This window comes from Plasmopara halstedii (assembly GCF_900000015.1).
Source record: "Plasmopara halstedii genome assembly, contig: Scaffold_2956, whole genome shotgun sequence".
In the NCBI taxonomy this organism is placed as follows: domain Eukaryota; phylum Oomycota; class Peronosporomycetes; order Peronosporales; family Peronosporaceae; genus Plasmopara; species Plasmopara halstedii.
In genome coordinates this window covers 82,383-94,824 of record NW_020189861.1, presented here as the reverse complement: position 1 = coordinate 94,824, position 12,442 = coordinate 82,383, and the positions used below count along the sequence as shown (strand labels likewise).

At 42.8% G+C, this 12,442-nt stretch overlaps 3 protein-coding genes across 3 annotated transcripts; 1 reads left to right on the top strand and 2 right to left on the bottom strand.

The window, feature by feature from the left end:
• Positions 1-7,772: 7,772 nt before the first annotated feature.
• Positions 7,773-8,726, top strand: PHALS_06129 (Spliceosome subunit; the record flags this gene model as incomplete). Its single annotated transcript, XM_024719363.1, has 1 exon — positions 7,773-8,726. The coding sequence occupies one exon, from the start codon at positions 7,773-7,775 to the stop codon at positions 8,724-8,726; it is 954 nt and encodes a 317-aa protein (XP_024584669.1).
• A 251-nt stretch (positions 8,727-8,977) lies between these two features.
• On the bottom strand, positions 8,978-10,696 carry PHALS_06128 (uncharacterized protein; the record flags this gene model as incomplete). The annotated part of the gene is made up of 1 exon (XM_024719362.1): positions 8,978-10,696. One exon carries the CDS (start codon positions 10,694-10,696, stop codon positions 8,978-8,980), a length of 1,719 nt encoding a protein of 572 aa, XP_024584668.1.
• Positions 10,697-11,591: 895 nt separating this feature from the next.
• On the bottom strand, positions 11,592-12,377 carry PHALS_15143 (uncharacterized protein). The gene has a single exon (XM_036407201.1). The coding sequence runs from the start codon at positions 12,221-12,223 to the stop codon at positions 11,972-11,974; it is 252 nt and encodes an 83-aa protein (XP_036263447.1). The 5' UTR covers positions 12,224-12,377; the 3' UTR covers positions 11,592-11,971.
• Between the last annotated feature and the right edge of the window lie 65 nt (positions 12,378-12,442).

Sequence of the window (12,442 nt, the reverse complement as noted above, 5' to 3'; positions counted from 1 at the left end):
GCGGACTCAGCCCTGTTGGAAACAAGTTAAGTCTTCATCTAAGTAAACCAGGAGGAGTTATGAAACTCCCAACCTTTTGCATAATTACATAGCTACAAGCAGAATACGTTCACTTGGAAACTTACCTTCAAACCACCAGGTCCTTCCTTCTATCTGTCATTTACAGCACTTTGCGCAGAAGTAGTGTATCGGGCCACCGATTTAGTTCAACAAGTCCGTGTTCCCAAAAGCCGCTCAATGATCGTATCCTCCTGTTAAGGCCAAGAGCGTACACACGCCACGATTTTTTATTGCTACTTCATGTACGTATCAAAAACGCACTACCTGAAATCCGCGTCAAAGCATCTTGCTTCTAGTTTCTTAAAGCCTGTAAATACACTTTGATATTTCAAAAATCGTGGATTTGCACGCAGGAAAGCCGCCCTGCTGGCAGCATCCAGCTGATGCCTCTGTGTCTCGTCGAGGTGTTTGGCAGTGATTACACCTCCCCCGGAAGTCAAGAGTTGGGGGAACGGGCACGTCGCGCCGCTGGAAAACCTCGCCCTTGTGTGCTGTGGCTTGAGGTGCTTGTATGTAACCTGCACGCCGATCGGTACATGCACTAATATGCCAAGATGCTCTCCCCGTCAGTACTTACATAGACATTCGGATACCACCAAGTTTTTTATTGTCCCCCTTGTGGCTGAACGTCCAAAGACCAAATTTATCGTCGACATGTCGATCACTGCGGTGCGGAAGCAAATAGTTGACATCGGAGGGTTGTTTGTTACCACATGCAGTGAGTCCAGCCTCGAGCCTCTTCCACCGTCCGTGGCAGCTGTCTATGTTTAAGCACCCATTTACTGCAGAGGCTGCTCACATGATCATTTAGTTGTACTCGGCACCCGTTTCTCTCTACTATAGCCTTGAACTGCGAATGTTTAAGCATATGCGGCTTCTGTGCGAAAAGTGGCCACATCATCAGTCGTGGTCTCTGTGGAGATAATCGGTCGCGTGGCTTCTCTACGTGTTGCATACAGGGCATACATACATCACTTGTCGATTTCATATCATTCTTGATCTAGTCCATGTCGTAGAGCTTCAGCAAGCGATCTGTACATCATCTTAGAAATCATGAGTACAATTTTCTGTCCCTCAGCTGATCTGTAGCTGCTTGTTTTTGATTTTGGGGATCTCTGAAAAATCTCTATGTGCTGGGCCACAATGACGACGTTGATTTTTTGCGAGTATCAATCGTCTACCACTTTCTTTTGTCATTCTGTAGTTAATCGTGAGCTGGAGCATCTTATAGTATTGCGATTCACCATGCTCTCGAGCCAATAACCAATTTCCCGCAAGCCCAATGCTTGCTCTGTCAGCACTTTAACTGTCCATGTACGGCTTAAGTTCGTGTTGGAGGGATTGCTGTTCACGCTAAAGCGAATACTAGACCGAGTCACTTATTTGGAGAGAGAAGGATCGCAAACAAATACTGTCAAACGTGGTATAGAATTGGGTTGCAGTACCTTGCCGCGAAAAAGATTTTCTGTTCTGGTTGCGTTTACCAACACACAGACGATGGAACCGCTTGCTCTTTCCAGGAACGAGTCGAGATCCCTCATGAATAATTTGGCGATCTATCTTTTCTTACTAACTCTCACGAAAACCTGTAGTTTTTTAGATTAAGATAGATAAGGGAGCCCCACAATCTGCTACAGCTGTCAATATTAAATCTTTGTGTCCTCATAGCGTGATGCTAACAGCACAGGTGTCCTAAAGCCTTATTCTCAAAACTGACCATACCATACCAGTGCTAATCATTATACTTCATATTGTTTCATGTGCGCTTTACAGTCCCGAATCACATCCAGAGCATACCACCAAGGTTTTATCAAGCTTTTAATATTAATTAACTAGTTCGAACCAATGAACGAGTTGTAATCAGTCATGGTGTTCTACAGCATGACCTCTTTAGTAACCCAGATTGCAGCGAAATGATATCTAATTAAGCTTATTATAAGCATGTATAGTTTGCCACTTGCCGCCAGCCTTTTTCAAACACAATATCAAAGTCAAATGGAGATTACTCTCTTACAAATTGCATATTGTACTTCACGCCCAAATAATGTCACACTACTAGGCCAGACAAAAGTTCCCAATGAGCTTGAAAATTATCCTTCAATTATATCTACAGTTCTTCATAGGACAAGAAAGTTACCAAGGTAGTAGATTTAAACCAAAGAAGGAGCTGCGCTCATCACCCGTGATGAATAAGTCCCTCAATTAAGGCACTACGCGTAAGGAGTGGGACGGCTATCCCTAAGGATTCTTTATCTTTGATAAAGAGAGACCACGACGTGAGTACGTAACGAGAGACCGTCATGAGTGTCTAATCTGGGTCGAGAATTGCGGCATGAATTTGACTCGGTTTCCGAAACTGAACATTGCGTAATGCGTAAACGGTTCTCATTTTAGTGTAGGCCTTCTCCGTCGCTTGATGAACATATTTTTTTCTCACCGCAAACCTGGGAAGCTTGACTGCTACACAGTAACTGCGCGCCACGCGGGAGAACTGTTTCAGCTATACAGCTACATCGCGACAACATGGGCCATCCTTCATTATCGTTCTCGTACTTGCGACTTGCAGTCGCATATCTTTACCGACTTATGCTCGGGAGATCGCGGCATTATGCTGCTCTGACACGTTTCTATGGGCTCTCGTAGTAAAGATAGCAACACTTGACCTCAGTTAAAAGTGTCATCAAAGCTTATATGTGGTGGCTTAAATCCAAATGTCACACCAAAGATACACTGTAGGGATCGCAACATGCCGTCACTACTATCATTAGAGACCGGTGATCACCGCCACATCTACCTTTAAAGGCTTGCCCAAGGAGCGTATCCGAATCACTGTACATTTATTTGAGTAATTCCATGCCTTCCACCGAAGTGTCACAGCTTTATGTCCGCCCCTAAAGCGCTTTTGATTCATGGTGTTGGTGGAGTCATGACTCACCAGATAATCTACTAGATAAGAAGTGAGTGACATCTAACGTTCTGACTTCAAGTCAATCCATGGTTCTAGCCACGCCAAATTGATGGATATGTATCAATTGGACCAGACAGCGCTCAGCGCTACTGGACTTGGGTTTCTTAATACTTCTGCTATCAGCGACATCCTCACACTTTACTGTACACTCCTAGAAACCCTTCGACAATCTTCCAGTTCTTTCATCACAAGATGCATGAATATTGTATTCGCATCTGGTGTCGTCAAATCCCCCCGCGTACTGTTTCTAAAGTACATATCTGGATAAAGATTTAAATCCATCATGACTTTCTTCGGCGCCACAACGTCCGGCTAGTGACGTGAAAATTTGGGCTGCAAGCCACACTTATCGTAAAGCGTGACTTGGGTAACATTGTCTTCGATTTTTACAAGGTACAATGAAGCACATCAAATTTGACTAGTCGGCACAGGGCGGCCTTTAGGATTCGAAGCCAAGACTTTCAGACCGCTCAACTCGACATAAGGGTGCACGCAAGGCATTAGTGTTCTGGAGTGGTATTTGCAAGTAACACGGTCCTGCTCAGTAACTAAGCGATCACTGTCTCCCGCCTAAACTTGACTGAGGTTCATCGCGTCTGGCTTGCTTATAACGTCATTTCTTCATGCACTCGTATAAGCCCTCGTGGCACGGAAGGTGTAACGGGGTTACACGGACCCTGGTAAAAGGTGTGTGTGATACACAAGATGGACATGGTGTGACTGCACCCAAATAATAATACGGTACGTGGCTGGGTAGCTGATAGTTATGCATGTATTTTGATTTTACTATATATATTTAGGAAAATCTATACATTTAAAATCAGGCGGCTTTGCCGCAGATAAAACAAATAAATTCATTTTACATTTTAAGCAGAAGAGTTTATTAGCCTTGAGTTAAGGTTCTAACTACTCTTAGAGGTAGCGGATTGCGATCCGCTACACTCGTACTGGTTCTTGTAAAGAACGTAAGGTCGGTGACCTAATTTACGCTTCCTCTAAGCGCAAAGCTACTGCAGCCCGCTGCAGAAGGTATGCTCTGCATTAAATACAATGCTCACTGATTCCTCGAAAAAGATAGGGTGAACGCGGCAGGCTTCGATGCTATCCGCACCTTAATGTTGACCCTCCAAGCAAAATGGCTTTTATCTCCGAAAGAGGGTGGGCTGCCATTTCGCAGACACAAAAATCGATTGCACACTATTTGTCTTGTTACGCAGTGTAAACATCAAGATATTTGTCGTTCCAAAACTTCCCATGACGTGAATGTTTTATGACTGAGAAAACAAGCCACTATTGTGAGTGGTATCCTAGCGAGTAGACCGCTGGCTCTATTCATCCGAGCTAAAGGCACAGCCAACTCAGCTCCATTCGTTTCCTGTTCTTTTCCTCGTCCACATAATTCTAGATGCTTACGTTTGATAAAAGTGGATTCATTGCGGAAGGCGATTGTGCTCACGTCCAAAGATGTCTCACCGTAGCTATTGAACGAGCAATTACCGCTTTTCGCTCTTGGGCTCTCTCATCACGGGAACAACTAAATAAGTGTGCTTTGTGGTCACGAGGGTAGAGAGACAAATGCTTACAGCCGGTGTAGTGTCGTCAGAGTCAAGAGTAGTGATCGAAATGTAATGGGCTTTTTTTCGCACCAAACACAGACGAATATATGATGTCTCTGAACCAGTCAAAAACGCTGACCACTTGAGCGTACGATTCTGACGCATGATCGCTCTTCATTTAACCAAAAAGCTGAATTTTAAGTCTCCGTAGAGTTTAAAGCTGTCATGCTTTCGAAATGCAGCTTTCGATAGCATTTGTTCGGAATTCGCATTACTAGCTGAACGTCTAGATCCATTCGGCCTGCGCAATCTTACGCTCGACCGCGTATATCACGCGCGTAGAAGGCGCCTCTCTGTAGCCTTTGCAGGTATGGTTGCGCCGTATCTCGTCCTAATTCATGCTACCTCATGCCGTCGCGAGCTGGTCTAGTCCTCGGATGCACCAGTGAGCATTCGAGCGCCATGATCTGTAGCCGTGTGCCACCGCCCCGGCGACGCAGAGCGAACATATCCGACCAGATATCAACCAACGTTGTGAAGTCAAAGACGCTTTTCCAAGCAATACCGACATTTGATTTTAGAAGAGTAAGGTTACTCCCGCAATTCAAGCTTTAAGGTTGATGAGGTTGCAAGTATCTGGGCGCTGATGTCGTCTCCCCTATTGTGCTGCGTCTCTCCACCTACCACCACTGAAGGCACAGCTCATTGTAGTCCATGTCGAAGTCAACCGGGGTTGGCACAATCATCTCATCGTCAATTGGGCTCAGAACTTGTGTGGTATATATATAACTGTCCAATACAAATCGTGATATAAACACACACCCTAAGTGAAATTGCACAAACCGTCATGTGTCTTTACTGCTTCTGCCTGTAGATGCAAACGTATCGGCATAATCGCTGTCTCTAACAGTGCTTTTTAATCACTACATAGGGACAGGTAGAGTGGACGATAACACGTAGACAATAAGTTTTGTCCGCTATTGGAACTAATAACGCAGATGATTGCAGCTCATGAACGCAGCCGTTTCGATCCCTGATGGTAATACTGTGTATTGTTATTACACGTTACCCGGAAAGAAGTGAATGACATTTCTAGGTTATTCATATCGCAGAAATTTAAAACACAATCACGATCTAGATGTCGAGTATTTTGGTGCATTGGAACCAAATCGATGACAATTACTCCTCAGTTTCAACTCTCACTCAAACCAGGTGTAGCTTGAAAGTTGAAACTGAGGAGTAGCTGTAAAGTCCAACAGTCTTTTCTGAATATTTACTTCCAAGTGTCATGTACTGAATCGTCAGTATGGATATGTTTGTCACATCAATAGTGTCAAACATTGATCTCATAGCGTCAATACTTCTGACATTATGTGCAGCAATTTGGAGACCACTGACGATGGACATGAATAGTACTATTGATAACATATTGTTCTAACGCTGTCAGGCAGTACATTAGTATAATTATAGTGACTTGAACAAAAATAAAGATCGCTCAGTGTTTGTGTTTAAGTCAGTGTTGAACTCATTTTGACATTGTGACGATCACCCGGGAACCCCTCGACAACCGTTCTATTCTTTGTTGCTCAAGTTCTCAAGAATTTTCAATCTTTCATTACTCCCGCATTTGGAATAGTCAGAAAACTCGAACATGTGATAGAGCAATGAAAACGTTTCAATAAGTGACGATAAACATCAAAGACTTGCTACACCCGTTCATTGACTGCATTACAAATGAAGATAGTTTAGATATTAAACATCTTACGTACCTGTTCAAAATCTATTGAGTGCTTTACAATAACGTGAGGTCTGAGCATCCTGGGGCGAGCTCATGTGGAGACATGACTGAGTTCGGCTCCGACAGTATATGACGTTCAAATGGCGCGCAGATGCGGTCGACAATCTCTCAAGGCTCTAGATTTGCTCCGTCCGTCCACTCCTCCGACCCAACATTACGGGCACCAGGGTTTGTGTTGATGATGTCGACAGTATGTACATAACCACGAATTCCGACAAATCCTCAGATCAGAGGTCAAATATCCCGGCAAAAGGTATGCACGCAAACCTCTGGCTCTTAGCACTAGCTACCCACAACCTTTCCATGTATTGTCTAATGCGTTTTGGCTGCTTTTCATAAGAAAAAAACAGATCCGGATGCCAGAAATCTCGACTCGTCCACACATTTGACAAAATGTGTATATTCTCGACACCATCCCCACGCACACGCCATTAATGTAGATATTCATTTGATGCTTCTGGTTATTCTCCAGCTCGATCAAGCTAGAAGGCATTGAAATACCGCGTACTACAGCGCTTGCACGTCCATACCTTTATCGACGCAGGTTGGTGTGGTGATGAGATAAGCAGCTGGTAAGGTTTCCCTAATTATCTCTCTGAACTAAATAACTAAAGCAACTGCCACATTCTTCGTCTATGTATTCTGTTCAACTGAAGCCAGAAAATGTTGCAGATATTCTTATGACTGGTGCTGAGCATTGTCATCCACGAGCCTTTTGTTCAATAGGCTATATTTATGCGACTTCGGATACGTACCTGATCCAGAAAGTGCTTGTTTGACGCGTCTTCAGTCTTGTACGATTTCTACAACTAATCGCTTGAGCAGTTTTCGAATATAAAAGGACAAGATAGAGCTTCAACTTTGACTGAAACCCGTCGACTTGCTTTTGAGCGTGATAATCATGTTTCGCATCGGAGCTTTTACGCACACTTAATGGATCGATAGCAGCTACTTTTAGTCGCGTAATTCTGCTTTGAACTCGAAAAAACACGTCGATAATTTGCTTCGAATGAAAAACCCATTTCTGGAAATTTCAAAGATACAACTTTGGTTTGTAATTTTTGATGGTAGATGCTCGTTTTTTTTAACTTTATTCACAAACTTGTCAATGACTCCACACACTCATGTTTCTTTTAAATAGTAAGGAATTTATCTTTCTGCGAACCATTGAAACGTTCAACAGCAAAACATGTTTGCAGCACACAGTAACGGCATGCTGTAAGATATAAAACTTGTTGTATCCAAAATCTAGATCTACAGATTTTAGACTTGAACAGCTTCCTAATATATAGCTAGATTTTATCCCAATTTTTTCTAAGCTTAACTTAAGGGTTTAATCTCTTTATTATGGCACTATTTATTTCGCGCGTAATTCAAAGATCATAGCGCTATGGATGCTCAGCGTGCGCTACTCGACAGCCTCATGGGTATAAACCGAGATGGCGATCGGCCAAATGACGATGCGTGTACAAACTTTCGTCATCCGAAAGTTTGTAAGCTCTACTTATGTGGTTTATGTCCACGCTCGTTGTTCCAAAATACGCGCTTAGACTCAGGTCCTTGTGAGTTCTTACACCTTCCAACGTTGCGCTCTGCGTACGAAGAAGAAAGAACAAAAGAAAGTTTTAGATATGAACGGGATTTGATCAGTGAACTATCCAAGCTGCTTGCAGACGTCGAGAAGAAGATTGCACGTGCTCAAAGGCGATTGACTGAAGATGGCGGGGAAAGTCAGGACAAAAAACAAATTTTGCAGCTTACACAAGACATGCAGGAAGCTGCAGCACAAGCTGAACAAGCAGCAAAAGATGGAGATGCTGATCAGTCTTTGCGTAGTTTAGAAAATGTCGAGCTTTTTAAACAAAAGCGACGCGAGGTGCTTCGACAGAACAATTTGGGCGCCACGAATTTAGTTGATTCTGTTAACCAAAAGCTTCGTGTATGCGATGTTTGTGGTGCGTTTTTAAGCATTTTCGATAGTGAAAAGCGTCTAGCTGATCATTTTGGTGGGAAATTGCACGTTGGGTACGTTCAAATCCGTCGAAAGTTAAAAGAGCTAGTGGAAAAGATGAAAGAAGAGAAAAAGGGGAAAATGGAGCAGAAAAAGACATCACGATCGCGTTCAAGGCGACGGGAGGAGCGACCACGACGTCAACGACAAGACCGAGAAAATAGAGAGCGAACGAAAGAACGAGGCCGTTCCAGAAGTCGAGAACGTCGTCGTAGCCATAATCGCGATCAAGACAATAACCTTAAACGTAGCTCAGTAAGCTCCAGTCGTAGTCGAAGTCGAAATAATGAACGGAAGCGCCATCGAAGCCATCGACATCGACATCGGCGCTAGCAGATTAAAAGAACGGGGAAATTGCAACACACGTAAGTCTAGAAAACCTAATCTTTCAGTCAAAAATCTACACATGCCCGTCCATATTAGACTTATATATACCCCTCAAATACCTTACTTGTGTTCCCTTAGCATTGCCGGAACTCATACTACTATCTTCAATTCTCAAACTCATGATTGCAAGGACAAAATATCATCTACAGACGAGCTGTGTCAAATATGTTCGCTGCAATTCACTCACTTAGGCAGGATTAAGCACTGAACGCAATTTTTGTATCTTGGCTGCTCCCATAATTATCGTCAGAACTCGACATCCCATTGCCATTGCGTGCTGCCTCTTTTCGTAATTTAATTTCTAATATCCCTTCCATCACTTTGAGTTGCTTCTCTTGGAGCTCAATCATACGTTCAAAGGCGCTGCCATGCTGCACACGCAAGTCCGTCAACACTGTCGTAACTGTTCCAAGTGCTTTTCGAATATCTGATGTCTCTTTACTACATAATGTAGCAATGTGACTTGATGTTGCATCCGTAAGCCTTTCAATTGCGTTAGCAAGCGAAGCGTCGTGAATAACCACAGTTGGTTTAAAAGCATCTTCACTAGATCCTGAGTCGTCAGGCGTTGTCGAATCTGCTTCTTGTTCTTTGCTATCTACTTGTATTGACGATTTTCTCACATGGTGTGTTTTTCGAAAAGATGTTGCCATCCCAAGACGTGATCCTTCTCCACTTGTCGTACCTGATGAAGTATAGACGTCACGTAGCGTACCCCAATACTCTTTGTAACTAGCACTACTGCGGTCAAAGACATCAGAATGACGCATATTATAAGCATCCGCATGACGCATATTACTTGCATGGTACTCTGCGTTAAGCGAACGAAGCTTCTTCGCTACCCTTTCACTGTTATTACTTCCGAGATCCCCCGTTTCAGTTTTCGTTAAATGTTTTGCGGCTCGTAACTCTCCACCGGCATAAAAAGTCGATTCAACTTGCCGCTTTCGAGGTGTTGCATTTAAAGCACGACTCACGTCGTCGTGCATGTGACGCCATCGTGCTGAGCTGTCAGCATGCTGTTCCATTGCCATAGAATGTTCCGATCTTTTTGAAATACCTTGTGCTATCGACGGGCGATTCAGTATAGCAACTCCATCTCTTACCTCCGATTTGGCTGTATATGATTTGATAGAACCTGTTCGAACGATGCGACGTCTCTGTATTAAAGTGCCGGTCATTGGTATTGTGGTCGCTGGTCGTTTACTATTTTTGATCTTTGCAGTACGGTGCAAAGTGCTAGCATCCGACATGGCTGTAGCTGTAACATAATCCGATGACACACTCGACGATCGTTTAATTGCACTTTCACAAGTTACCAAACGTTCATGTCCTTGTTCTCTATCATTCATTTCTTTCATCTCTTGCTCTTGCCGATGATATTGTTCCTGATCCTGTAGCTGATTCTTTTCCTGTGTCGTCTTCTGTGGCTCTTGTAAAAGTCGCGATGGAGATTTCAAACCTTGAGTCTGTTTACTCTGTTCTTGAAGATGACAAGGTCGAGTCTGCATTTCTGTCGAAGTAGTTAATGTTGATATAGAATGGCTATGTTGTTGAGTCGGAGACTGGATTTGGTTCCGTGTTCCTTGTTTCTCTTGTCCTAATTCCTGCGACTTCTGCGCTTCCTGATCTCTTGATAAATTTTTTCCCTGTAATTGAATCTGTGCTTTGTTCTGTTCCAAACCTTCCTGCTGCTTTTGTATACGATGAGAATTCGTTCGACCTTTGTGTACATCCCATGCACGCGTTCGAAAGTTGGAGTTCATTATCACTGGCTTTGGTTTCTTTCCACCATGAACAGCATAGTGAATGTGACAGATCTTGCACAATACAAAACGACCTTCATCGTCTACACTAAGCACATCTGGATCCGAGAGGATGCTAGGTGGCCACCAATTAGCTTTACGCTTTGGCATCTTTGTGATCAAATGCGAGCAAATTCCAAAAGCGAGTTTCAGACTTTCAATGAGCCAAAGACTTTGCTTGTCTTCTACTTAACTTTCAATGCTTTAGCAATGTGTAGTAAGACAATAGAAGACCGTTGCAATCACTGGTAATGAAGAAGAAAGTGAAGAAGCTCGATGGTGATACTTTTGGAGCTTTGTTCGGCTCTAAATGTCCTGCTTTTTTCCTCCTTCGTGTTGTTGCTTGTGTTCGTTCTGCTATGATCATCTTTCGTTATGTCTAACGATTACTGAACCTTTAAGATTGCATGATTAAAATTATATTGGATGAGAGAATACTAGTTATTAACATCAATAACAATGTAGCAAACGCTGGATACAAAAAAAGCTGTTATCTTTTATATCAGGTTACAAAGGAATTTACGAGTTAAATATCGACTATCACAACTATTTGGTGAAACTATCTAAAGCAGCTGGCGAACGTTGGTCGGTCGTCGTGGCCGGATGGTACGGATATGGCAGTTTCTATACCGAGAGTTTGAAAGATGAATCAGATTCTATTACAGAAACTCGGTGGTCCTCCTGTTCCAACTAGATTTCTTATCTGTTACGGTCAGATTGCTTAATCAATTTTTTGACGGGCGATGAGCACATATCACAAAAGTTCAGCAAGATCACATCCTGTTGTTTCAAAAAAAGTTATAACAAAGGCAAGAATAATTTGGAGGTTTGTGTGAGATGAGATGCACTAGATACGCAGCGTAATGTAATATTCAGATAAAAAATCAGAATTCATGTCCTGATTTTGTAAAGTTAAATAATAATAATTTTATACTGGACAGGGTTACAACCCTGTTTAACAATTTCTCTAATTTCAAATGCACGACTTGGATAATTAAAACGTCGTGAAATGAAATTTTCATACACGGTAAGTTTCCTCGTGTTCTTCGTCTATCTTCTATCGGTCTGTCATCTAAGAATACGTGAGACATCCCTGTTTGTTTTGCTATATAATGCTTCAAACCTTAGACTTCTGCAATTGCTGATTCGAGAGGCTATTTTCAATTGATACACTACAATGGCAGCTTGTGACTTAAAAATTTGGATGGTGAAATTTATGATCATTAGGAAAGGACGACTGCAGCATTGTTCTTGGATGAGGGCACAATGGACGATGTGGTTCTTGGCTCAAGACGTTCATGCGCATATTGCAGTACAATTGGTGGGGATCATCGTCAGATAAAACGTCCTGGAGAAGGCTACAAAAGCTTGAACATGTGACTTGGTCTAACCTTTGACTATTCGGGTGGCACCCTTTAATGCAAATTTTTGCCCATCGCTTTTTCTGAGGAAGCGATGATTACATCCATCGTCAATTGAGTCATTTCTGGACCAAGTTGACATAAATGTCTCTTCCTCTAACACCAAAGATACCATGATTTCCACAGTATCCTGCTCGCAGCGCTTAAGTTGGTTAGAATCGCAAACGCCTTTCGGCACTACTTCCACGATCATATATACTTCCTTTCGATTTGTCATTGTACATTCTAAAAGATATCGCCTTCACATTTCATAAAGATAAGCCAACGAATCCCGCGTATCCAATGCAACACCATTCGCTTCCATGACGGCGAGCTCAGCCGCAATGACACTCACAAACTTTGACAAGCACTTCCTCAATACAAGACGGCCATACACCAAAATGTGTACCACATAGATTTTAGCCTATGATACATCATCGTTGTCTCCATATAATAA

Excerpts from the sequence above, each read along its gene's own strand:
- PHALS_15143 (XM_036407201.1), bottom strand. The coding sequence starts at position 12,223 with ATGACAAATCGAAAGGAAGTATATATGATCGTGGAAGTAGTGCCGAAA.